Consider the following 27,235-nt stretch of genomic DNA (forward strand, 5'->3'; position numbering starts at 1 on the left):
ACTGCTAAAATTCAATACAGTGATTCAATTTAATTTTTATCCACGGTTTGATGTCACCTGCACAGTTTAGCGTAAGTACCTTCTATTTTTCTTTGGTTGTTGTGCATTTTTACGTGACGTTCGCTTCCATTTGTTGTTTGATTCTGCCCTTACTCCTTGTAAGATCAGTATTATTTATGTTGGCAGTCTGGGCAATCCAGGGATATTGCGCGACTGTTGCAAGAAGACAAGAGAATGGGGTTATTTGTGCACCAGAAAGAAGTGATTATGTGAAAGGTTGGGAATTGTGGGAAGAGATGCGAGTTGAAATGAGTAAATGAAGAGGATATAGATATGTTGTATGAAAGAAATGAAAGATGAGTTGGATGAATTATATCCCACGATAAAATGAAAGAAGAAATGGAATTTTTGAAGTAAGAAAGGAGATGATTAGCGCAGACCAGGATCAATAATGTTAGAGATAGAATAACATTGCATATTTTGCATATTATTTCATCGAAAGGGGGGGTAGCAGCCTTTCAGAAGTTGCAAGGGTGGCAGTCTAGATGATTGACTGGTATGGCCTTGTAATAATACTCAGCATGGCTTAGCTGTGTTGATACTGCTACATGGCTGAAAGCTTCGGGAAACTACAGCCGTGACAAATCCCGAGGAAATGCAGCTCTCTCTGTATGAATGATGTACTGATGATGGCTTCCTCCCGGGTAAAATATTCCAGAGGTAAACTAGACCCCCATTCGGATCTCCGAGTGGGGACTACACAAGAAGGGGCGATCATCAGGACGACAGATACTGACATTCTGCCAGTCGGAGCGTGGAATGTTAGAAGTTTGAATCGTTGTGGTAGGTTAGAGAATATGAAAAGGGAGATGGATATACTAAAGTTAGATGTAGTTGGTATAAGTGAAGTACGTTGGTAGGAAGAACAGGATTTTTGGTCAGGCGACTACCGAATTATCAACACGAAATCAAACAGGGGAAATGCAGGAGTTGGTTTAATAATGAAAAAGAAAATAGGGCAGCGGATAAGCTACTATGACCATCATAGTGAAAGAATTATTGTCATCAAGATAGACACCAAACCAATGCCCACCACAATAGTACAGGTCTATATGCCTAATAGCTCAGCGGATGATGAGGAAGTCGAAAGAATATATGAAGAGATAGAAGATTTAATTCAATACGTAAAAGGTGACGAGAACCTAATTGTGATGGGAGACTGGAATGCAGTGGTAGGCCAAGGAAGAGAAGGTAATGCAGTAGGAGAATTCGGATTGGGACAAAGGAACGAAAGAGGAAGTCGGCTGGTTGAATTATGCACTGATCATAATTTAGTCCTTGCCAATACTTGATTCAAACACCACAAACGACGGCTGTATACGTGGACGAGACCTGGAGACACTGGAAGGTATCAAACAGACTTCATTATGATTAGGCAGAGATTCAGAAACCAGGTGTTGGATTGCAAAACTTTCCCAGGAGCAGATGACGATTCTGACCACAACTTGTTGGTCATAAAATGCCATCTGAAGCTGAAGAAATTGAAGAAAGGAAAGAATGCAAAAAGATGGGACCTAGACAAGTTGAAAGAAAAGAGCACGAGGGATTGTTTCAAGGAACATGTTGCAGAAGGATTAAATGAAAAGGCTGAAGGAAACACAATAGAGGAAAAGTCGACAGTCATGAAAAATGAAGTCAGTAGGGCTGCTGAAGAAATGATAGGAAGGAAGAAAAGATCAACTAAGAATCAGTGGATAACTCAGGAGATACTAGACCTGATTGATGAATGACGAAAATACAAGAATGCTAGAAATGAAGTGGGCAGAAAAGAATATAGGTGATTAAAGAATCAAGTGGATAGAAAGTGCAAGGTAGCTAAGGAAGAATGGCTGAAGGAGAAGTGCAAGGATGTCGAAGGTTATATGGTTCTAGGAAAGGTAGATGCTTCATACAGGAAAATCAAGGAAACCTTTGGAGAAAGGAAATCTAGCAGTTTGAATATTAAGAGCTCAGATGGAAAACCACTTCTAGGGAAAGAAGACAAAGCAGAAAGATGGCAGGAACATATCCAACAGTTGTATCAAGGTAAAGATGTAGATAATTTGGTTCTGGAACAAGAAGAGGCTGTTGATGCTGATGAAATAGGAGACCCAATTTTGAGGTCAGAGTTTGACAGAGCTGTGAGCGACCAAATAGGAACAAGGCATCTGGAATTGATGACATTCCCTCTGAATTACTGACTGCCTTAGGAGAAACCAGCATGGCAAGATTATTCCATTTAGTGTGTAAGATGTATGAGACAGGAGAAGTCCCATCTGATTTTCAGCAGAATGTTGTTATACCTATTCCCAAGAAAGCCGGTGCTGACAGGTGTGAAAACTACCGCACCATTAGTTTAGTATCTCATGGCTGCAAAATTTTAATACGTATTATTTACAGAAGAATGGAAAAACAAGTTGAAGCTGAGTTGGGAGAAGATCAATTTGGCTTCAGAAGAAATGTAGGAACACGCGAAGCAATCCTGACTTTACGTCTGGTCTCAGAGGATCGAATCAAGAAGGACAAGCCCACATACATGGCATTCGCAGATCTAGAAAAGGCATTTGATAATGTTGATTGGACCAAGCTATTTAAGATTCTGAAGGTGATTGGGATCAGATACCGAGAACGAAGAATTATCTACAATCTGTATAAAAATCAGTCTGCAGTAATAAGAATCGAGGGTTTTAAGAAAGAAGCAGCTATCCAGAAAGGAGTAAGACAAGGCTGCAGTTTGTCCCCCCTCCTTTTCAATGTTTACATAGAACAGGCAGTAAAGGAAATCAAAGAGGAATTTGGAAAGGGAATCACAATCCAAGGAGAGGAAATCAAAACCTTGAGATTTGCCGATGATATTGTTATTTATCTGAGACTGCACAAGATCTCTTGAAGTTGCTGAATGGTATGGATGAAGTCTTGGGTAAGGAGTACAAGATGAAAATAAATAAGTCCAAAACAAAAGTAATGGAATGCAGTTGAACGAAGGCAGGTGATGCAGGAAATATTAAATTAGGAAATGAAGTCTCAAAGTAAATGAATATTGTTACTTGGGTAGTAAAATAACTAACGATGGCAGAAGTAAGGAGGACATAAAATGCAGATTAGCACAAGCAAGGAAGAGCTTTCTTAAGAAAAGAAATTTGCTCATTTCAAACATTGATATAGGAATTAGAAAGATGTTTTTGAAGACTTTCGTGTGGAGCGTGGCATTGTATGGAAGTGAAACATGGATGATAACTAGCTCAGAAAGAAAGAGAATAGAAGCTTTTGAAATGTGGTGTTACAGAAGAATGCTGAAGGTGAGATGGATAGATCGTATCACGAATGAAGAAATACTGAATCGAATTGGCGAGAGGAGATCGATTTGACGAGAAGAAGAGAGAGAATGATAGGACACATCTTAAGACACCCAGGACTTGTTCAGTTGGTTAAAAAAGGAAGTGTAGGTGGTAAGAACGGTAGGAGTAGACCAAGGTATGAATATGACAGGCAGATTAGAGCAGAGGTAGGATGCAATAGTTACGCAGAAATGAAAAGGTTAGTACAGGATAGGGTGGCATAGAAAGCTGCATCAAACCAATCTATGTACTGATGACTCAAACACATTTTGTCAAGAATCCATGTATAACAATAATTGTGGCATATCTTAACCTTCATAGAATACGATGTTAGGATGTGGTCATCAAAAGATACGAATATGCATTACACTTGGAAATGCAAACTTAGGATTTCTTCTGTAAAGTTCCACTCTTCTAAAATTGAGTATGGCATACTTAGATTAATATGGAGTATCATTGCTACTGTATATAAGAATGTAGATTAGTTGGTTCCATACAATATCTTCAAGAATGAATTCTTCCTAATGCTTTAATTGAATCATTACAAGTTGTCCATTTCATGACCGTATCGATGTTTAATCAAGAAGTAAGTATAAATAACCACCTAATCGATACTTTATTAATGCCTCAGGCAAAATTGAATAAAATTAAAACTTACAGGACATGTTTCGACCACTTAGTGGTCCTCTTCAGCTGTATAAATAAAGAACTGAAAAGAAAAACATTGACAATAAGCACAAATAAAAGTTCTTTGGAGACTCCTTTGATAAAAATGGAGGTCGTCAGAATAGGTCATCTTGCCTTTTGTTCTTGTTTGGAAAAGATGTTTATTCTGCGCTGTCTAGAGGGTCTGTCTTTGAGCGCGACCTGGTGAAGTAACGATGTGATACAGTTTGACAGTTCATGGAAAGCTCTGGAGAGAAGGGAAGTAGAGTTTCATCGTCATCTAAAATAACATGTGAGGGAGGAGGGAGATTGGGCTGTGCTTCTGCGATGTCGTGTTTGATTATATCTCTTGTTCATCTAGTCTGTTTCATGTCTACCCATTCTAAGTATTTGCTAATATTCTCATATAAGATGTTTTTATGCTCGTTGTTTTCGTTGAGATTCTCTTCACCGTTTTCCAATTTATCAAGAACGATGTGGATGTTTTCCAGGTTGTTCATAAGATTACCTTTATTAATCATACAGATAATTTGAAGGTCCTGTTTTATATTGGTGAATTTGTGGTTGGACTCTTTCATATGGGATCCCATGGCAGAGAATCTTTTGTATCTTTCAGCATTGAGGTGTTCTTGATATCTAATTGAGAAGTTCCTTCCAGATTGTCCCACGTAAGTTTTTTTACAGTGAGCACAAGTCAGCTTATAAATACCCGATTCCTGGAATTCGTCATCTTTAAGTTTATTAGCTTTATTATGACTAAAGAACCTATGTTTCGTGTTGTTGTTTGTAGAGAAGGCTACCTTGGTATTGTGTTTCTTGAATAAGTTGGTGATTTCGTAAATCTTCGGGTTATTAAAGGTGAATTTTACATATCCTTTTTCTTTTTCTGAATGCTGTTTAAGTTTAATTTGTTGTTGGTATTTGCATTTAGTGATGATTTTATTGATGAATTTCAAACTGAAACCATTATGTAGAGCCTGTTGACGAATGAAAGAAAGTTCCTTTTTTCTGTCTGTTTCTGTTAGCGGAATTTCAAAGGCTCTGTTGATGAAACTATAATAAGCTGATTTCTTTTGCGAAATGGGATGTAAAGAATCACTTTTGATTGTAGTCGGGGTAAAAGTGGGTTTCCTGTATATTTTAAATTGGAAATGGTTGTCTTTACGAATTGTTCGGATATCCAGAAAATTGAGTATGCCCTTCTCTTCTTCTTCAGCTGTAAATTTTATGTTTGGGTCTAAATTATTCAAAGTATTAAGGATACTGTGACTATCATTTATTTCCTTGTTAATTATGGTATAGGTATCATCAACATACCGAAGCCAGAGATCGAGTCCTTTAATGTGACCTACTATCTGAGTGTGTTCCAAAAAGTCGAGGTAAATGTTAGCTAAAATTCCAGAAGCCGGCGCTCCCATTGGAAGTCCATCTTGCTGATATATTTTATTATTAAAAGAGAAGAAATTGTGGTTCAAAACGAATTCCAAGATAGTAATGAAGTTTTCTATTTCAGGTATACTGATACGTTTGTGAAATAATAAATTCGTCTTTATAATCTCAATGGTGTTCTTAATAGGAATGTTCGTGTACATGTCCTTGATGTCGAAGGAACTTGTTACATGAGATGAAGTTAACTTGAAATCTTTAATAGCAATGCAGAACTCTTTGGAGTTTTTTTATCGAAGATTTGGTATAAAATACGTAGTTATGAGTTAAGAACCTATGAATAAATTGGGATATTTTGTATGTGGGGCTTCTCCGAAAATTAATTATAGGTCTCATAGGTGCATCCTTTTTATGTAATTTAGGCATAGCTCTTGCTTTAGGAAGTCCTGGATTCATATTAATGAGTTTTTGAATATCTTGGTCGTTAAAAAGGAAGGAGCTTTGCTTCAGTATCCCTTTCAAATTCTTTTGAATTTTTAGGGTGGGGTCTTTCTCAATTACCTTAAATTTGTTGTTAGTGAAAAAAGTTTCTGTTTTATTGATGTATTCGGTTTCATTTAATATTACTACTGTTCCACCTTTATCAGCTTTCGTTATCACTACATCACTTTGTCTAATTTTATGCTGAAGATCCTTCTCGATTTTAGTGTTTGTGGAATTGGTTAGTAACCCTCTAATTATGGAGGGAATTTTTTTCTTTGCTTCGTACCGTACGTCATTCTGAATGTCGACTGGAAGGGTTTGTATGGCTGTCTCTGTTTCTGCTAAAGTTTGTATTAATACTTGTCTGTTATAAGAATTTGAATGAATAGATAATTTCAACTGATTTAAAGCAAGATTTTGCTGAATAACCGGAAACTTATCACTTTTTCCTGAGACTTGTGAGGAGATATAGTAAATATCATGAGATAATTCACGATTAGAAGTCACTAAATAATATCTTATCAAAATATTCTATGGTGGTTCATGTTTGTGGGTTACTGTAGTCACGTCCTAGTTCGTGAACCATGGGCAACGGCTGAGTGGCCTAGTAAGTGGTCCTGAGAGTCGGGATACCAGTTGCTGTGGAATGGGAGTGGGCATCTCGGACATATTCTGAGTCGTGGCCCTCCTTGTGCTCAGGCGACTAGGACTATACAATTCACCGGTGGTCCATAACCTGTTAGAGGAGAGATCCTCACTTGGACTATGTGCAAGTAGGGCAGCATCCTGCTTCATGAATTTACCGAGCTCAGAACACTTTAAGCAAACCTCGGACCTATGGGAGTAATGGAGTCCCACTCCCATTTGACAGGCGAGGGACTCCTTGGAAACAACTTGGCGAACGAAATGGAATTCGATGGGGAGCTATCAATATTAATGGGGCTTACGGAAGAAAGAAGGTAGAACTGGCTGAGTCAGCAAAGAGGATGCATCTGGATGTGCTAGGAGTAAGTGATATTCGGGTAAGGGGAGATAATGAGGAAGAGATAGGAGATTACAAGGTGTACTTGACGGGTGTTAGAAAGGGAAGGGCAGAGTCTGGGGTAGGGCTCTTTATCAGGAATACCATTGCACGCAACATAGTTTCTGTTAGGCATGTAAATGAGCGAATGATGTGGGTAGATTTGTCAGTGGGAGGAATTAAGACAAGAATTGTGTCCGTGTATTCACCATGTGAGGCTGCAGATGAGGATGAAGTTGACAAGTTTTATGAAGCATTGAGTGACATCGTGGTCAGGGTCAACAGCAAGGATAGAATAGTGCTAATGGGCGATTTCAATGCGAGAGTTGGGAATAGAACTGAAGGATACGAAAGGGTGATTGGTAAATGTGGGGAAGATATGGAAGCTAATGGGAATGGGAAGCGTTTGCTGGACTTCTGTGCTAGTATGGGTTTAGCTGTTACGAATACATTCTTCAAGCATAAGGCTATTCACCGCTACACATGGGAGGCTAGGGTTACCAGATCCATAATAGACTATATCTTAACAGTCTTTGAATTCAGGAAATCTGTTAGGAATATAAGAGTTTTTCGGGGATTTTTCGATGATACAGACCACTATCTGATCTGTAGTGAACTAAGTATCTCTAGGCCTAGGGTAGAGAAAGTGAAATCTGTCTGTAAACGATTAAGGGTAGAAAATCTCCAGGATGAGGAAATTAGACAGAAGTACACGGATATGATTAGTGAGAAGTTTCGAACAGTAGACAGTAAGCAGGTTCAGGATGTAGAAAGTGAATGGGTGGCATACAGGGATGCTGTAGTAGAAACAGCAAGGGAATGCGTAGGAACTACTGTGTGTAAAGATGGGAAAAGGCGAACATCTTGGTGGAATGATGAAGTGAGGGCAGCCTGTAAACGTAAAAAGAAGGCTTATCAGAAATGGCTCCAAACAAGGGCCGAGGCAGACAGGGATTGGTACGTAGATGAAAAAAACAGAGCGAAACAAATAGTTATTGCATCCAAAAAGAAGTCATGGGAAGATTTTGGTAATAACCTGGAAAGGTTAGGTCAAGCAGCAGGGAAACCTTTCTGGACAGTAATAAAAAATCTTAGGAAGGGAGGGAAAAAGGAAATGAACAGTGTTTTGAGTAATTCAGGTGAACTCATAATAGAACCCAGGGAATCACTGGAGAGGTGGAGGGAATATTTTGAACATCTTCTCAATGTAAACGGAAATCATCATGGTGGTGTTGCAAACAGCCAAGCTCATGGGGAGGAGGAAAATGATGTTGGTGAAATTATGCTTGAGGAAGTGGAAAGGATAGTAAATAAACTCCATTGTCATAAGGCAGCAGGAATAGATGAAATTAGACCCGAAATGGTGAAGTATAGTGGGAAGGCAGGGATGAAATGGCTTCATAGAGTAGTAAAATTAGCGTGGAGTGTTGGTAAGGTACCTTCAGATTGGACAAAAGCAGTAATTGCACCTATCTACAAGCAAGGAAACAGGAAGGATTGCAACAACTATCGAGGTATCTCATTGATTAGTATACCAGGCAAAGTATTCACTGGCATCTTGGAAGGGAGGGTGCAATCAGTCGTTGAGAGGAAGTTGGATGAAAACCAGTGTGGTTTCAGACCACAGAGAGGCTGTCAGGATCAGATTTTCAGTATGCGCCAGGTAATTGAAAAATGCAACGAGAGGAATAGGCAGTTGTGTTTATGTTTCGTAGATCTAGAGAAAGCATATGACAGGGTACCAAGGGAAAAGATGTTCGCCATACTGGGGGACTATGGAATTAAAGGTAGATTATTAAAATCAATCAAAGGCATTTATTTTGACAATTGGGATTCAGTGAGAATTGATGGTAGAATGAGTTCTTGGTTCAGGGTACTTACAGGAGTTAGACAAGGCTGTAATCTTTCACCTTTGCTGTTCATAGTTTACATGGATCATCTGCTGAAAGGTATAAAATGGCAGGGAGGGATTCAGTTGGGTGGAAATGTAGTAAGCAGTTTGGCCTATGCTGACGACTTAGTCTTAATGGCAGACTGTGCCGAAAGCCTGCAGTCTAATATCTTGGAACTTGGAAATAGGTGCAATGAGTATGGTATGAAAATTAGCCTCTCAAAGACTAAATTGATGTCAGTAGGTAAGAAATTCAACAGAATTGAATGTCAGATTGGTGATACAAAGCTAGAACAGGTCAATAATTTCAAGTATTTAGGTTGTGTGTTCTCCCAGGATGGTAATATAGTAAGTGAGATTGAATCAAGGTGTAGTAAATCTAATGCAGTGAACTCGCAGTTGCGATCAGCAGTATTCTGTAAGAAGGAAGTCAGCTCCCAGACGAAACTATCTTTACATCGGTCTGTTTTCAGACCAACTTTGCTTTACGGGAGCAAAAGCTGGGTGGACTCAGGATGTCTTATTCATAAGTTAGAAGTAACAGACATGAAAGTAGCAAGAATGATTGCTGGTACAAACAGGTAGGAACAATGGCAGGAGGGTACTCGGAATGAGGAGATAAAGGCTAATATAGGAATGAACTCGATGGATGAAGCTGTACGCATAAACTGACTTCGGTGGTGGGGTCATGTGAGACGAATGGAGGAGGATAGGTTACCTAGGAGAATAATGGACTCTGTTATGGAGGGTAAGAGAAGTAGAGGGAGACCAAGACGACGATGGTTAGACTCAGTTTCTAACGATTTAAAGATAAGAGGTATAGAACTAAATGAGGCCACAACACTAGTTGCAAATCGAGGATTGTGGCGACGTTTAGTAAATTCTCAGAGCCTTGCAGACTGAATGCTGAAAGGCATAACAGTCTATAATGATAATGTATGTATGTATGTATGTATGTATGTAAATATTCTATGAACAAATAAGAATATTACAATGGATAGGGAATCTTAGCTGCAAGGAATATGGTACCTTAGTATAACCAAGCTTCCCATGATCAACTTACATTTATTAACAATGTTATGTTGCAAATATCGTAAATACAATGAATCATTAGCTTATTTCAATGAAAACCAAACCCCATGGCACTACAGCCCTTGAAGAGCCTTGGCCTACCAAGCGACCGCTGTTCAGCCCGAAGGTCTGCAGATTACGAGGTGTCGTGTGGTCAGCACGACGAATCCTCTCGGCCGTTATTCTTGGCTTTCTAGACCGGGGCCGCTATCTCACCGTCAGATAGCTCCTCAATTCTAATCACGTAGGCTGAGTGGACCTCGAACCAGCCCTCAGGTCCAGGTAAAAATCCCTGACCTGGCCGGGAATCGAACCCGGGGCCTCCGGGCAAGAGGCAGACGTGCTACCCCTACACCACGGGGCCGGCATGCTTATTTCAATGGTGATATAAAAATATGTTACGAAGAATGTGATTGCTAACAAATAATTCCAACCTACCAAATGTTAACTTGTTAATTAAGATTGAATTTTGTTTTATTTTATTATTCCACTTTTCTCTTCCAAGATTTTATTTTTATTAATAAATCATAGTAGTTAAGATTTACTGGATGTCTTATTTATAGCTTGCTATGATAGCATAAGATGTCATAGAATCAAAGTGATGAAATTTTGGGTATTCATATGATTTATGAATACGTCGGATGGAGAATTCCATTGAGTCGAATGGTACAGTACATAATCTAACTGAAATCATCTTTTGTCTGGCACCTCCCACATGTACCTTCTTCTAAGAGGAACTTCAAATAATGGGTTTGTAATAACCATATCATTTTGACTGCAGAAATCTACCTAAGTTTCACCTCTTTCATTTGTTCCCACCAGGCCAAAATTTCCTACTGCCTTATTGGCTGTGTGGGATACCTCTATTGCATTAAAATCGCCCATTATTGTGACATTATCTTTTTTTAAAGTTAGTTTTAATAGTTTTTCATTATCTTCATACATAGTCTCCACTTCTTGCAACTCATGAGTGGATGTTGGGAAATATGTCTTAATTATTACCAAGTCCATGGGGGTGCACTATTAATTTTCACCATCATTAACCGGTTGCTGATATGGAAGGTACTGTGAACATTATTTGACCATTTCCCTCTTATTATAAGTGCCACCTCATGCTTTCCTATTTTCTCTCCACCACTATAAATTACTCTAAACTCATCGCTGTAGAAGTCTCCATTTCCTTCCCATCTTGTCTTACATATATCTAATATATCTATCTCATTCTTCCCCATCTGGTCTTTCACTTCATCCAGTTTTCCCACTTTCAATAGCATTTGTACACTCCATGTTCCCATCTTCATGGCAGTTTTAGAGGGATTTTGGTTGTTAATGACCTGAGAAGCCTTCTTACCTCTCCCATCAGATCTTGGGTTCCAAAATATATGATCAGTAGTTAACGTTTCCTCATTGATGTCAGCGTCTATGATTGCATTCTACTTGGGATATCCTTAGGATCTTTAATGGAGTGGGTTCCCATTGCCTTCTCCATTCTATGCCATTGACCAATATGTATTGACTGATCTACCTTTGGGGGTAATTTCTCACCCCAAGGACAAGAAAGTGCCCTGACCTCAATTCGTTTATCCACCCTCGGAGGAGGCTGTTGATGACATTGAGAGGGCCACTTATACACTAAAAAATAATTACATTACATACATACATTATCATTATAGACCATTATGCCCTTCAGCGTTCAGTCTGCAAGCCGCTGCAAATTTACTAAACGTCGCTACAATCCTCAATTTGCAACTAGTGCTGTGGCCTCATTTAGTTCCATACCTCTTATCTTTAATGTTAGAAACTGGGTCTAACCATCGTCGTTTTGGTCCCCTCTACTCCTCTTACCCTCCATAACAGAGTCCATTAGTCTCCTAGGTAACCTGTCCTCCTCCATTTGTCTCACATGAACCCACGACTGAAGCCGGTTTATGCATACAGCTTCATCCATCTAGTTCAGTCGTAACTTAGCCTTTATCTCCTCGTTCTTAATATCCTCCTGCCAATGTTCCCACCTGTTGGTACCAGCAATCATTCTTGCTACTTTCATGTCTGTTACTTCTAACTTATGAATAAGATATCCTGAGTCCACCCAGCTTTCGCTCCCGTAAAGCAAAGTTGGTCTGAAAACAGACTGATGTAAGGATAGTTTCGTCTGGGACCTGACTTCCTTCTTACGGAATACTGTTGATCGCAACTGCGTGCTCATTGCATTAGCTTTACCACACCTTGATTCAGTCTCACTTACTATGTCACCATCCTGGAAGAACACACAACCTAAATACTTGAAATTATCTACATGTTCCAGCTTTGTATCACCAATCTCACATTCAATTCTGTTGAATTTCTTACCTACTGACATCAATTTTGTCTTTGAGAGGCTAATTTTCATACCAAACTCATTGCACCTATTTTCAAGTTCCAAGATATTATACTGCAGGCTTTTGGCACAATCTACCATTAAGACTAAGTCGTCAGCATAGGCCAGACTGCTTACTACATTTCCACCTAACTGAATCCCTCCCTGCCACTTTATACCTTTCAGCAGATGATCCATGTAAACTATGAACAGCAAAGGTGAAAGATTACAGCCTTGTCTAATCCCTGTAAGTATCCTGAACCAAAACTCATTGTACCATCAATTCTCACAGAAGCCCAATTGTCAACATAAGTGCCTTTGATTGATTTTAATAATCTACCTTTAATTCCATAGTCCCCCAGTATGGCGAACATCTTTTTCCTCAGTACTCTGTCATATGCTTTCTCTAGATCTACAAAACATAAACATAACTGTCTATTCCTCTCATAGCATCCTTCAGTTACCTGGTGCATACTGAAAATCTGATCCTGACAGCTCCTCTGTGGTCTGAAACCACACTGATTTTCATCCAACTTCCTCTCAACCACTGATCGCACCTTCCCTTCCAAGATACTAGTGAACACATTGCCTGGTATACTGATTAATGAGATACCTCGATAGTTGTTGCAATCCTTCCTGTTCCCTTGCTTATAGACAGGTGCAATTACTGCTTTTGTCCAATCTGAAGGTACCTTACCAACTCTCCATGCTAATCTTATTATTCTATGATGCCATTTTATACCTGTCTTCCCACTATACTTCACCATTTCGGGTCTAATTTCATCTATTCCTGCTGCCTTATGACAATGGAGTTTATTTACCATCCTTTCCACTTCCTCAAGCATAATTTCACCATCATTTTCCTCCTCCCCATGAGCTCGGTTGTTTGCAACATCACAAGGAAGATACCGTTTTAGGTTGAGGAGATTTTCAAAATATTCCCTCCACCTCTCCAGTGATTCCCTGGGATCTATTATGAGTTCACCTGAATTACCCAAAACATTGTTCATTTCCTTTTTCCCTCCTTCCTAAGATTCTTTATTACTGTCCAGAAAGGTTTGCCTGCCGCTTGACCTAGCCTTTCCAGGCTTTTACAAAAATCTTCCCACGACTTCTTTTTGGATTCAACAACTATTTGTTTTGCTCTGTTTCTTTCATCTACGTACAATTCCCTGTCTGCATCGGTCTTCATTTGGAGCCATTTCTGATATGCCTTCTTTTTACGTTTACAGGCTGCTCTCACTTTATGATTCCACCAAGATGTTTGTTTTTTTCCCATCTTTACACACAGTTGTTCCTAGGCATTCCCTTGCTGTTGCTACTACAGCATCCCTGTATGCTACCCATTCTCTTTCTATATCCTAAACATCCTTACTGTCCACTGTTCGAAACTTCTCACTAATCATATCCGTGTACTTCTGTCTAATTTCCTTGTCCTGGAGATTTTCTACCTTTATTCGTTTGCAGACAGATTTCACTTTCTCTATCCTAGGCGTATTTGTAACTGCTAAAGCCATACTAGCACAGATGTCCAGCAAACACTTCCCATTCCTATTAGCTTCCATATCTTCCCCACATTTACCAATCACCCTTTTGTATGCTTCAGTTCTAATACTGATTTTTTTTTAAATGTAAAAATTGTTCCAAGGTACAATAGTCTCCTCTATACACTAATACTCTGTGCATAGTATTTTCCAAAGGTTGGTAGCAAAAAATGCAGGTTCATCCATTATAAGGTTGTCCTTGCCCTCGTAGTACTTGAATCCTGCTATTCCTCAGTTACCATTCAGATGAGTCCACATTCTCACAGGCCTGGGTTCGATTCCAGTACCTCCAGAAATTTCAGACTGGTAGGAGGGCTAGTATGCAACTCACCTCCTTGAAAGAGCTGCACTACAAATTTACATTTGCATAACCAGTTAGGTGAAAGCAACAAGTTTCCATTGTCCCTGTGAATTGTGCCAAGCAAAAGCTTTTGCCATAGCCATGCAGGGACTTCAAAGGTAACAGAGGCTGGCGAACAAGAATGAGGCTTCTACTACCATCACTCAATGTTTTCCATGTGATTACAATGAAAAGGTGTTGAATTTTCTTTGCTGCTTAACAATCTTGCCCTAAGACTATTCATGTGTCAGCAACATGGATCTAAGTCTCTACTGAAATGTCTTATGGTAAGAACTGGCAGTAAGATGGACGAAAACTGCCACCTTACCTTTAAAACAAAAAAGATTTACAAAGTACAAGTTAAAGGCATACTAGTGGAAGCAAATCCAAAAGTTCAGATGGGCATTGATGTCTGGACATACAAGTCCTAGCAGTTGTCCTTATAGTCCTCCAAAGAGGTTCTCAAACAGTGGATGGCTGATTGGGAACACCATCCCACTTTAGTGCAGGGTATACTTTCTGGCAGTTGGTTCTCCACTTCGAACTTCTCGAGTCTTACTCCTGGTCAGCATCCAGTGCCATCTTCACAATTCAGGAGTCCTAGTGGCCACTGGATCATCTTCATTTCGTTAACGTAATATTTGTTGAGGTTTCTGTGTGGCTGGCCATATAACTCTGTCATGCAATACAATGTGAAGAGTCTAGAAATCCCAAATACGTCTCCTTTTGCTCAGTTCTTCTATCATCAGCTTTAATTTATTCAGTGGTCTGCTCAATGCTTTCCAAGTACTATGATTTCTGTAGATGAAGTCACAGTCATTTTCATTTAAATGTGTTTTCCAGAATTGCACCACCTTTGTGAGAGATTCATAGTCATACCAGCTGGAATAGTTCCAGGCGTCAGTTCCACCTTTCCATATTGGAATGGTGATGTTATATAGTGAATTTTTCTCAATAATCTTCTGACCAGATCTGCTCACTTTGTGGTCCTGGTGACTTCACGCATTAACTGGGATGTCATCCGGTCATGTCTTTCTGCTTTTCATTATCTTGATGGGAACATTTGCTTCAGCCACAGTGACAGTACCAGCTGCTTCTACTGTTGGTGTTGGTGGATGCACTTATTTGAGGTGCCCAATATCAAACACGGACATGCGCCACCTATATCAAAATTGAGTTAAAGATCGATCATTATAGTACTTTTAATGCTCTCTCTGAATTAGTGGCCCATGTGTTTCATAAACAAACATTTGTACTTTAATTTTATCACAGAAATATGCAGTTTCTTTCATAATCGGACAACTCCAAATGTAATTTATATAACAAGCGGACATGATCATTTCAGCCAATTGCATTGCTACAAGTGACATCGAACTGTCATAGCGACCATTTGTTTACATTCTCTTGGAAGTTTAGTGTTCATGGTTTTTTTTAGCATTTTACTTATAAGTATTTGGGAAAATATTTTTGTGCAATATGGAAGGCAGTGTTTCGGATTGTCCACCTGAACTTGCATATGTATAATGAAGGTAGAGAAGAGGAATTGCAAGTAAAGGAAGCTTACTTTCGGCTTTTTACTACCAGGTTCAATTAGTGTTTTCTTCTCCAGGCACAGATGAGTGCTTGGAACTAGTGCACTGTATTAAGTTTGAAAAGAATGAAGAGGAAAGATCAACCTTAATTTTGAAGAGAACTATCCACAAAAACAAGCACAGAATTTTTACCGACATATATTCCAGACAACTCTACTATTACAAATTGTCTGTTGTAACAGGCACATCTCAAAGCAAATTGCACCCTGACAATGTCTGTTTATACGTGGCTGGAGAATGAGGCAAAGAAATCAGAACTGGTATTTCCAATTATTGGACACTCATATTTGCCCTCAGATAGGATTTTTGGACTCACTGAGAAAGACCTGAAGAAGATGACGACCATAATAAGTCAGATGAATATCATGAGGTGTTCAAAAGGTATGGCAGAGTGAAAGTGATTCGACAAACCTGGGAACCACTGAATTAGAAAGAACAGGCACAGATTTATCTGAAATTCGCTAGTCAACTTCATTTCAAGACTTCACAGTGCAAAAAAAAATTGTACTCAGTTGCATGAAAAGAGGCGATTTTGTAGTTAAAAGTGAGGAAGGCTACTATTTGGACACAGGTATTCAGCACAAGATCACAAAGGCAGGACAAGCAAGTCTAATGTTAATTAATCCTTTACCTATTGACATTGCAGTGAATGTAAACCCACATAAACTTAAAGATGTTGACAAATTACGAGGTAAGCGCTTTGGAAAAAGAGTGGAAATTAATTAATTTCCTCTCTTAAGTGGCATGTCAAAATCATTAATAAGAACAGTTGTAGTGAAAATGAACAGCTGTTAATGATTATGAATGTGATTGTTTTGAAGAGTCGTGTGTTGAACTAGAGGTTATTTGCCCACAAATACAGTGAAGCAAGAACTGAAATGAATGTTAACGAAGTATAAGAATAACCTTATTTCTTTCATATTTTCATTATATTTCTTTTAAAACAGAAGTTTACTTTCGTGTCATCCTGCAACTTTGTTTCCAAATATTGAGATAGTTTGTTTCAAAAGTGGACAAAAGCCAATCTTAGTTTTAAAAATGGATATTGTCATATTTGAACGTGTTTTACATTGCCTTAGAATCAAATTCTTAAGTGTCAACCATGGTTTTCTTGTTCACAGGGCTGGCAATATGGCACACAAAAATGTTCACACTCGTATCAGGAGGTTAACAGAGAGAACAAAAATGTGGCTCTACTCAAAAATGAACAAAATGGCTTTTGTCCATGTTTGATACTAGGCACCTTATTTATACAAACATTTAAACATTGTATATAGTACCTGGAACGCAAATGAGAAACCATCAACAACTAACGTGAAACAAGCCCAACGAATCACCCAGCATATCTGCAAGAACAAATGTCTCTGGATAAACACCAAATTCAAACGCTAATACTCCATTGTAAACATGAAGCATTCCATGCTAGCGAAACACTATTCAAGTTGAACACCAAACCAACAAAAGATAAACTACAGAAGGCAGACAGAAGAACAACAAAAACCACCAAACAGATGGATTAGTGTCATTGTTACCTAATGCAGGCGTGTACCGGGAAAGTGAGTCAATAATTGACGCAATGTGAAAAAAAGGAGTTGCATTTTTCTGCTACACATCAAAACCAGGCAGTTGAAATAACTATTGAACTAGTTTCAGAAAAAAATAAAAGCCAACAACAATTGGTTCAAAGAGGTGCAGGTGCAGAATGCAAGAAATTAAAGGCAGAGAAGAAGAGTTTGAGGAACATAGACACAAGATTTAAACTAAAAACGTTTAAATGAAAACAATACACCATAACAGACTAAAAAAGGGCAGCCAGATTGGAACAAATGAAGAAGTCTTGGAAGCAAAAGAGGAAGCTAGCTAATATTCAAAAGATTTAAAACTATATTGACTGATTCAACTGCTCCAATATGTGTTTGCTGCTACAACAGCATCTGAAAGTTATGTAAGATGGAAGTCCAGGCTCGGTCAGAGTAAATTCGGATTAGTTATCCCAAAAAGAGGTGGAACTAAGTTGTATCTATAGAGATACAATCCAGTAGCCATGAACATTGTCGCAGCCTGTTAAGACTTCCCCCCTTTATCTTTTATAGAAATTTTAACGATTCTGCCAGTGGGATGCCTTAATAGTACTAATAATAATGTTACAGTTTTTATTATTACAGTTACTATTATTACTGTTACAGTTTTCAGAGACACCATGGTGCCGACCAACTCGAGCTCAGAAGGACAGCCCTACACAATGGAATTCCTTATTTAAACAATTATCATCACATTTTCCGTCCGACTCGTTGGCTGAACGGTCAGCGTACTGGCCTTCGGTTCAGAGGGTCCCGGGTTCGATTCCCGGTCGGGTCGGGGATTTTAACCTTAATTGGTAAATTCCAATAGCACGGGGGCTGGGTGTATGTGTTGTCTTCATCATAATTTCATCCTCATCACAACGCGCATATCGCCTACGGGAGTCAAATAGAAAGACCTGCACCTGGCCAGCCGAACCCGTCCTGGGATATCCCGGCACTAAAAGCCATACGACATTTCATTTCATCACATTTTCCAATAATTTAATAAATTACTGTCATGTTTGGAGACTGGTGTGGACAAACAAGGTTTCAATTTCTGAATAAACTAAAAGATGGTGGTACTAATCACAGATAATGTAGACTCATGGTGTTTCTCGCATGGTGGTACTAATCACAGATAACGTAGACTCATGATGTTTCTCACATGGTGAAACTAATCACAGGTAACGTAGACTCATGATGTTTCTCACATGGTGAAACTAATCACAGGTAACGTAGACTCATGATGTTTCTCACATGATGGTACCAATCGCAGGTTACGTAGACTCATGATGTTTCTCACATGATGGTACCAATCACAGGTAACGTAAACTCGTGATGTTTCTCACATGTGTACTAATCACAGGCAACATAGACTCACATGGTGAAACTGATCACAGATAACATAGACTCATGGTGTTTCTCGCATGGTGGTACTAATCACAGGTAACGTAGACTCATGGTGTTTCTCACATGGTGGTACTAATCACAGGTAATGTAGACGCTCAGATGGTGGTACTAATCACAGATAACGTAGACTCATGATGTTTCTCACATGGTGGTACTAATCACAGGTAATGTAGACTCATGGTGTTCCTTGCCTGGTGGTACTAATCACAGATAATGTAGACTCATGATGTTTCTCACATGGTGGTACTAATCACAGGTAACGTAGACTTATGATGTTTCTCGCATGGTGGTACTAATCACAGATAACGTAGACTCATGATGTTTCTTGCATGGTGGTACTAATCACAAATAACGTAGACTCATGATGTTTATCGCATGGTGGTACTAATCACAGGTAACATAGACTCATGATATTTCTTCCATGGTGGTACTAATCACAGGTAACGTAGACTCTCGGATGGTGGTACTAATCACAGGTAACGTGGACTCATGATGTTTCTCACATGGTGGTACTAATCACAGGTAATGTAGACTCTCAGATGGTGGTACTAATTGCAGGTAACGTAGACTCATGATGTTTCTCACGTGGTGGTACTAATCACAGGTAACGTAGACTCATGATGTTTCTCACATGGTGGTACTAATCACAGGTAATGTAGACTCTCGGATGGTGGTACTAATCACAGGTAACATAGACTCATGATGTTTCTCACGTGGTGGTACTAATCACAGGTAACGTAGACACTCAGATGGTGGTACTAATCACAGATAACGTAGACTCATGATGTTTCTCACATGGTGGTACTAATCACAGGTAATGTAGACTCTCAGATGGTGGTACTAATCACAGGTAACGTAGACTCATGATGTTTCTCACATGGTGGTACTAATAACAGGTAACGTAGACTCATGATGTTTCTCACATGGTGGTACTAATCACAGGTAATGTAGACTCTCAGATGGTGGTACTAATCACAGGTAACGTAGACTCATGATGTTTCTCACATGGTGGTACTAATCACAAATAACGTAGACTCATGATGTTTATCGCATGGTGGTACTAATCACAGGTAACGTAGACTCATGATATTTCTTCCATGGTGGTACTAATCACAGGTAACGTAGACTCTCGGATGGTGGTACTAATCACAGGTAACGTAGACTCTCGGATGGTGGTACTAATCACAGGTAACGTAGACTCATGATGTTTCTCACGTGGTGGTACTAATCACAGGTAACGTAGACACTCAGATGGTGGTACTAATCACAGATAACGTAGACTCATGATGTTTCTCGCATGGTGAAACTAATCACAGGTAACGTAGACCCATGATGTTTCTCGCATGGTGAAACTAATCACAGGTAACGTAGACTCATGATGTTTCTCACATGGTGGTACTAATCACAGGTAATGTAGACTCTCAGATGGTGGTACTAATCACAGGTAATGTAGACTCATGATGTTTCTCACGTGGTGGTACTAATCACAGGTAATGTAGACTCATGATGTTTCTCGCATGGTGAAACTAATCACAGGTAACGTAGACCCATGATGTTTCTCGCATGGTGAAACTAATCACAGGTAACGTAGACTCATGATGTTTCACACATGGTGGTACTAATCACAGGTAATGTAGACTCTCAGATGGTGGTACTAATCACAGGTAATGTAGACTCATGATGTTTCTCACGTGGTGGTACTAATCACAGGTAACATAGTTTCTCGGATGGTGGTACTATCACAGGTAACGTAGACTCATGATGTTTCTCACATGGTGGTACTAATCATAGGTAACGTAGACTCTCAGATGGTGGTACTAATCACAGGTAATGTAGACTCATGATGTTTCTCACGTGGTGGTACTAATCACAGGTAACATAGTTTCTCGGATGGTGGTACTATCACAGATAACGTAGACTCATGATGTTTCTCACATGGTGGTACTAATCACAGGTAACGTAGACTCTCAGATGGTGGTACTAATCACAGGTAACATAGACTCATGATGTTTCTCATGTGGTGGTACTAATCACAGGTAACATAGTTTCTCGGATGGTGGTACTATCACAGGTAATGTAGACTCATGATGTTTCTCACATGGTGGTACTAATCACAGGTAATGTAGACTCTCAGATGGTGGTACTAAACACATGTAACATAGACTCATGATGTTTCTCACATGGTGGTACTAATCACAGGTAATGTAGACTCATGATGTTTCTCACATGATGGTACCAATCACAGGTAACGTAAACTCGTGATGTTTCTCACATGTGTACTAATCACAGACAACATAGACTCACATGGTGAAACTGATCACAGATAACATAGACTCATGGTGTTTTTCGCAAGGTGGTACTAATCACAGGTAACATAGACTCATGATGTTTCTCACATGGTGGTACTAATCACAGGTAACGTAGACTCTCAGATGGTGGTACTAATCACAGATAACGTAGACTCATGATGTTTCTCACATGGTGGTACTAATCACAGGTAATGTAGACTCATGGTGTTCCTTGCCTGGTGGTACTAATCACAGATAATGTAGACTCATGATGTTGATACTTTCCTATGTCGCTGACTAAATTTTACAAATATTATAAATCTGCATTTAACTTGAAAAATATGAAATATCTGCATTTAAAATGGAAATTATGAAAATTAATATTCATTAAATAAAATACACACTCGTCGGACCTTGTACTCACACTTACTTGTTACCTGCTTACTTACACATACGTTAGTTGAAGGGCGCCGGCTGCCACTCAGTGCGGCAATAATAGAATGAGACTCTTGACTATCTCTAGGGTGTGGGGTAATAAGCTTACTTTTGACAGCATACCATATAAGTTCTGGGAAAAGGTGATTGGCGTTCGGTTTCCCCATTAATTTTGAGGTTAGGATATTTTACTGTCATTGAAATAAAACTATGAATTCGTTGGATAGAACAAAATATATTCTTTAAATAATATATAAAAAAAATAGTGAGTCTTGTTGCGATAAAACAGATGAGAATATGAAATTATGACATTGCAACTGAAAGAAACTAGGCATGAATTTGAATTCTTCTTGACCGGACATTTAACAATTTATACGAAATATTTCCCTCACTGATTCACTTGACTGTACCTTCAACACTTTGAGTGTAATTATGACGTATTCCTTTGATCTGGTGTTTACTGTAGACGTGTCACGCCTAACATGGTGATACATCCTTGTGACTGCTTCTTCTCCATATCATCTGACTTCTTTGTAAGTCAATATGATATCACCTCATGGCAGGTCCAGGGTTGCACTCTCTGACTCCATGGTAAGCCCTTGCGTCCGTGTCTTCAACTAAGTGACCGACCAACCTTTGGCCTCACTCTCTCAATGACCAATGATTAATGGCTCACTGAGTCTTCTCCATCTCTCGTTCACACTCGTTGACTGACCGACTGAGGCCTCTTCATCTAGTAGACTTCTTGACTGTACTGCTTCCGTTTAAGTAATGACTAACGCTACAATATGCACCCACCTTATATAGGCGTTGGTTGACACAGCTACGTAATCTCCAGAAATAACACTGACATACTCCCACAACGCGGCAAATATTACATACAGTTGCGAAACCGCCGCCGGCTTACTGGGTTTCTCAAAGAAAGTGAGCTCAGTGCTAACTAAATATGATGACGTAGCCATGACATAGCAATGACTTGGCAGAATCGCCAATAATATAAAAATATAACAACGTCACATCCACATCTCATACATCAAAACTCTCACTGTACAGGTATTTAATGTTAATCTACACATACGTATATATGCATACACTCAATTACAACTATGCATGCGACAAGCTTTGCGTAATGGAATTGAATACTAATTATAACAAAATAATAGTAATCTCACAAATGAAATAATAATACTGACATAATAATAATAATAATAATAATACAGATAAAATAATAAAATACAGATATCATCTTGTAACGGGATTTGAACCGTTACAATGTTTCTCACATGGTGGTACTAATCACAGATAATGTAGACTCATGATGTTTCTCACATGGTGGTACCAATCACAGGTAACGAAGAATCATGATGTTTCTCTCACATGATGGTACCAATCACAGGTAACGTAGACTCGTGATGTTTCTCACATGGTGGTACTAATCACAGGTAACGTAGACTCGTGATGTTTCTCACATGGTGTACTAATCACAGGCAACATAGAGTCCCATGGTGAAACTGATCACAGATAAAGTAGACTCATGGTGTTTCTCACATGATGGTACCAATCACAGGTAACGTAGACTCGTGATGTTTCTCACATGGTGGTACTAATCACAGGTAACGTAGACTCATGATGTTTCTCACATGGTGGTACTAATCACAGATAACGTAGACTCATGGTGTTTCTCGCATGGTGGTATTAATCACAGGTAATGAAGACTCTCAGATGGTGGTACTATCACATGTAACGTAGACTCATGGTGTTTCTCACATGGTGGTAGTAATCACAGGTAACGTAGACCCATGATGTTTCTTGCATGGTGGTACTAATCACAGATAACGTAGACTCATGATGTTTCTCGCATGGTGGTACTAATCACAGATAACGTAGACTCATGATGTTTCTTGCATGGTGGTACTAATCACAAATAACGTAGACTCATGATGTTTATCGCATGGTGGTACTAATCACAGGTAACGTAGACTCATGATATTTCTTCCATGGTGGTACTAATCACAGGTAACGTAGACTCTCGGATGGTGGTACTAATCACAGGTAACGTGGATTCATGATGTTTCTCACATGGTGGTACTAATCACAGGGGCTGCCTGGCCAAGACGGTAAAGGCGTGCTCGGTTCGCCCGGAAGGACGTGGGTTCAAATTCCCATCAGGAAGTTGTAAAATTTAAGAAACGAGGTTTCCACCTCCGGAGGTGCATATGGCCCTGAGGTTCACTCAGCTTAGACCAAAAATGAGTACCAGGTTAATTCGTGGGGGCAAAGGCGGCCGGGCATAGAGCTAACCACTCTACCCCATCACGTGCCACGGTTAACAATGGTGGAAGCCTTTGCCTTGCACTCCTCCAAGGGCCTTCATGGCCTGTACGGAGGTGTCTTTGTCTTTGGTACTAATCACAGATAACGCAGACCCATGGTGTTCCTCACACAGTGGAACTAATTACAGGTACCAGTATTCCCGTGGAGTTCCTCAACTATTGGAACTAATCACCGGCCGCATGTACTCATGGTGCTGCTCACATATTTCTACTAATCATAGGCAATGTAGACCCATGATGTATCACACATTCTGGTAATGCCCACAGGCAACACAAAGCCATGGTGTGCCTCACATAATGGTATTACTCTCAGGCAACATAGTCCCATGGTTTTCATCAGAGTGGTACTTTTTGAATTGATTTTGATTTGCTATTTGCTTTATGTTGCACCGATACAGATATGTCTTATGGCGATGATGGGATATGAAAGGCCTAGGAATTGGAAGGAAGTGGCCGTGGTTTTAAGGTACAGCCCCGGCATTTGCCTGGTGTGAAAATGGGAAACCATGGAAAACCATCTTCAGGGTTGCCGACAGTGGGGCTCGAACCCACTATCTCCCGATTACTGGATACTGGCTGCACTTAAGCAACTGCAGCTATCGAGCTCGGTCATAGTGGTACTTATCACGGGCGCCAGTCAAACCTGTTGTTTTTCTCACAAAGTGGTGTTACACAGGCAATTTATACCGATGGTGTTCCTTATAAAGTGGTACTACTCATAGGTAACGCAGACCCATTCTGAACACATTGGAACCAACCGGTGGAATACACACGATGACACTTATCACAAACAACACGCAGACCCATAGTGTTTCTCGTATAATGGTACTGCTCCTATGTAACGTAGACCCAGGATTTTTCTCGCAAGGCGGTACTAGTCGCAAGTAACGTTGACCCATGGCGTTCCGTACATAATGGTACTAATCACAAGTAATCACATTGTTCTAATATCATCATCCCTTGGTTGCCCCTTTTAGTAACCTTGTATGACTGTCAGGGGATACTGTGGGTGTATTTTTTTGTCTACCTCCCCACCCACAGGGGTTATGTGTTTGGGGTGTGAGTGCTATTTTATTTTGCTCAAGTCCGCCGGCAAGCCAGTTAGGACCCCACTATCCGCCCCTGGGACGTGCCACGTGGGAGTATCACCTCTCCCCTGTCATGGGATGTAATTGAGTCAAGGCTTTTGCCCACTTAGTAGTCATATACTTGCTATGTTCCTTCCTCCTTTCCACCCACATCTTTCTGATCTATGTTATGTGACTGCTTTCTTGATCATCCCTGAAGATCACTTTTTGAATTTTGTCCCTAAACGACTTCCTAATATATGTATTCTTTGCTTCTTTGAGATCATTTACTGTCTTACTTTAATTTTGATATTGTTTATGGAACGTACAGTAACCTCATAAAATCAGCTACATCCATCCATCTAAGATAATTTTCACATGTAATACTTCCCACAAGTGTCACCGCTATACACAGGTTATTGGTCTTTTTGTGCTATACTCCATATGTCAACTAAAGCAACACATAGGAGATATCTGGCATCTTAATTTAACCCAACTTGTTCGAGAAGATAGTATCTCAGAAACATATCAGATGTAAGGGTTTTCAGGTGTTTGCTCTATTAACAAACAGTCCGGGAGGTTGGCTTTATCAAATTGGCCTGTGACAGCTCAGCTCAGAGATTTCTGTTTTGAGTCACACAGAACCCGCAGCTGCACACTCCAGTCACATAAAGTGGACGAACAGTAACGTTATTCACAAATTCAGGATATTAATAAACTAAGTCATTTGAGATATGTAGCAACTGAAGAGGTTGCAGCTGCGGGTCAGTTAGGGGGGCACACTTCACGCTATCTTCTGCTCACCTTATGCTTTGAGATGCTGTTGAGGAAAGTAGCTGGCTCGAACTTGGGAAGAGTCACCAGTTTGGAGCCCAGGGCTATTTTGTCCAGCAGTATAACTGTCAGCCCATAGATGTGGTAAAAGGGTAGCAGTCCTGGAACTACATCCTGATATGAATCTGAAACAACAAATCACTCTCACTTCAACATCTACACATTTATGGATGCCACCATATTGGACAAAACCAAATTTTTCCCTTAAAATTTTAGAAGAAAATTTCCCCACTTAATGGACGGTTTTCATTTTCAATACAAATTTCCTCAGTAATATTTAGAATCAGACAGATGGCTGAAAATGAAGAATACCAACTGCACACTCAGTTGCGTTGAGCACTTTCCACGAAGGATATCAATTATTTCCATCGAATATGCAGTGTGCAGTAGTGAAGTCAAACGAGGGACAGAGTAGTCATGTTTAAGTTCATGTTTTTAAATAACAATGCATGAAAAGAATTCCAATGCAACTGATTCATTTTAAGCCTAGGTAACAAATTTCATATTATTCCGTATTTACGAGCGATATAATGTAATACAAGAGCTAAAGGTTTCAATACTCAGTTTTTGTAACCTAAAAAAAGTTACATATACAGTATTTGAAACTAGTTTCAGTCTTGCTAGTCAGAGACAAGACATAAATTACACTGACTGACAGAGCAAATGCAACACCAAGAAGGAGTGGTCAGAACTTTATGCCAATTGCAGGGTAGACTGACATCACTGAGGTATGCTCATGATGTGAAATGCGCCACTGTGCTGCGCACGTAGCGAACGATAAATGGGACACGGCGTTGGCGAATGGCCCACTTCGTACCGTGATTTCTCAGCCGACAGTCATTGTAGAACGTGTTGTCATGTGCCACAGGACACGTGTATAGCTAAGAATGCCAGGCCGCCATCAACGGAGGCATTTCCAGCAGACAGACGACTTTACGAGGGGTATGGTGATCGGGCTGAGAAGGGCAGGTTGGTCACTTCGTCAAATCGCAGCCGATACCCATAGGGATGTGTCCACGGTGCAGCGCCTGTGGCGAAGATGGTTGGCGCAGGGACATGTGGCACGTGCGAGGGGTCCAGGCGCAGCCCGAGTGACGTCAGCACGCGAGGATCGGCGCATCCGCCGCCAAGCGGTGGCAGCCCCGCACGCCACGTCAACCGCCATTCTTCAGCATGTGCAAGACACCCTGGCTGTTCCAATATCGACCAGAACAATTTCCCGTCGATTGGTTGAAGGAGGCCTGCACTCCCGGCGTCCGCTCAGAAGACTACCATTGACTCCACAGCATAGACGTGCACGCCTGGCATGGTGCCGGGCTAGAGCGACTTGGATGAGGGAATGGCGGAACGTCGTGTTCTCCGATGAGTCACGCTTCTGTTCTGTCAGTGATAGTCACCGCAGACGAGTGTGGCGTCGGCGTGGAGAAAGGTCAAATCCGGCAGTAACTGTGGAGCGCCCTACCGCTAGACAACGCGGCATCATGGTTTGGGGCGCTATTGCGTATGATTCCACGTCACCTCTAGTGCGTATTCAAGGCACGTTAAATGCCCACCGCTACGTGCAGCATGTGCTGCGGCC

At 40.1% G+C, this 27,235-nt stretch overlaps 1 protein-coding gene across 7 annotated transcripts in view; it reads right to left on the minus strand.

Annotated features, from left to right (window-relative positions):
- Positions 1-27,235, minus strand: part of LOC136883343 (uncharacterized) — a 169,713-nt gene that overhangs the window by 59,949 nt on the left and 82,529 nt on the right. For all 7 annotated transcript variants that reach the window (XR_010861241.2, XM_067155588.2, XM_067155591.2 and 4 more), the window contains one exon: positions 25,627-25,781. Coding sequence is in view for 6 of the 7 variants with exons in the window: in XM_067155588.2 (XP_067011689.2) it covers positions 25,627-25,781 (155 nt within the window). In the remaining variant the exon portion in view is untranslated. The remainder of the gene's footprint in view (positions 1-25,626; positions 25,782-27,235) is intronic.

This window comes from Anabrus simplex, chromosome 11 (genome assembly GCF_040414725.1).
Source record: "Anabrus simplex isolate iqAnaSimp1 chromosome 11, ASM4041472v1, whole genome shotgun sequence".
NCBI lineage: Eukaryota > Metazoa > Arthropoda > Insecta > Orthoptera > Tettigoniidae > Anabrus > Anabrus simplex.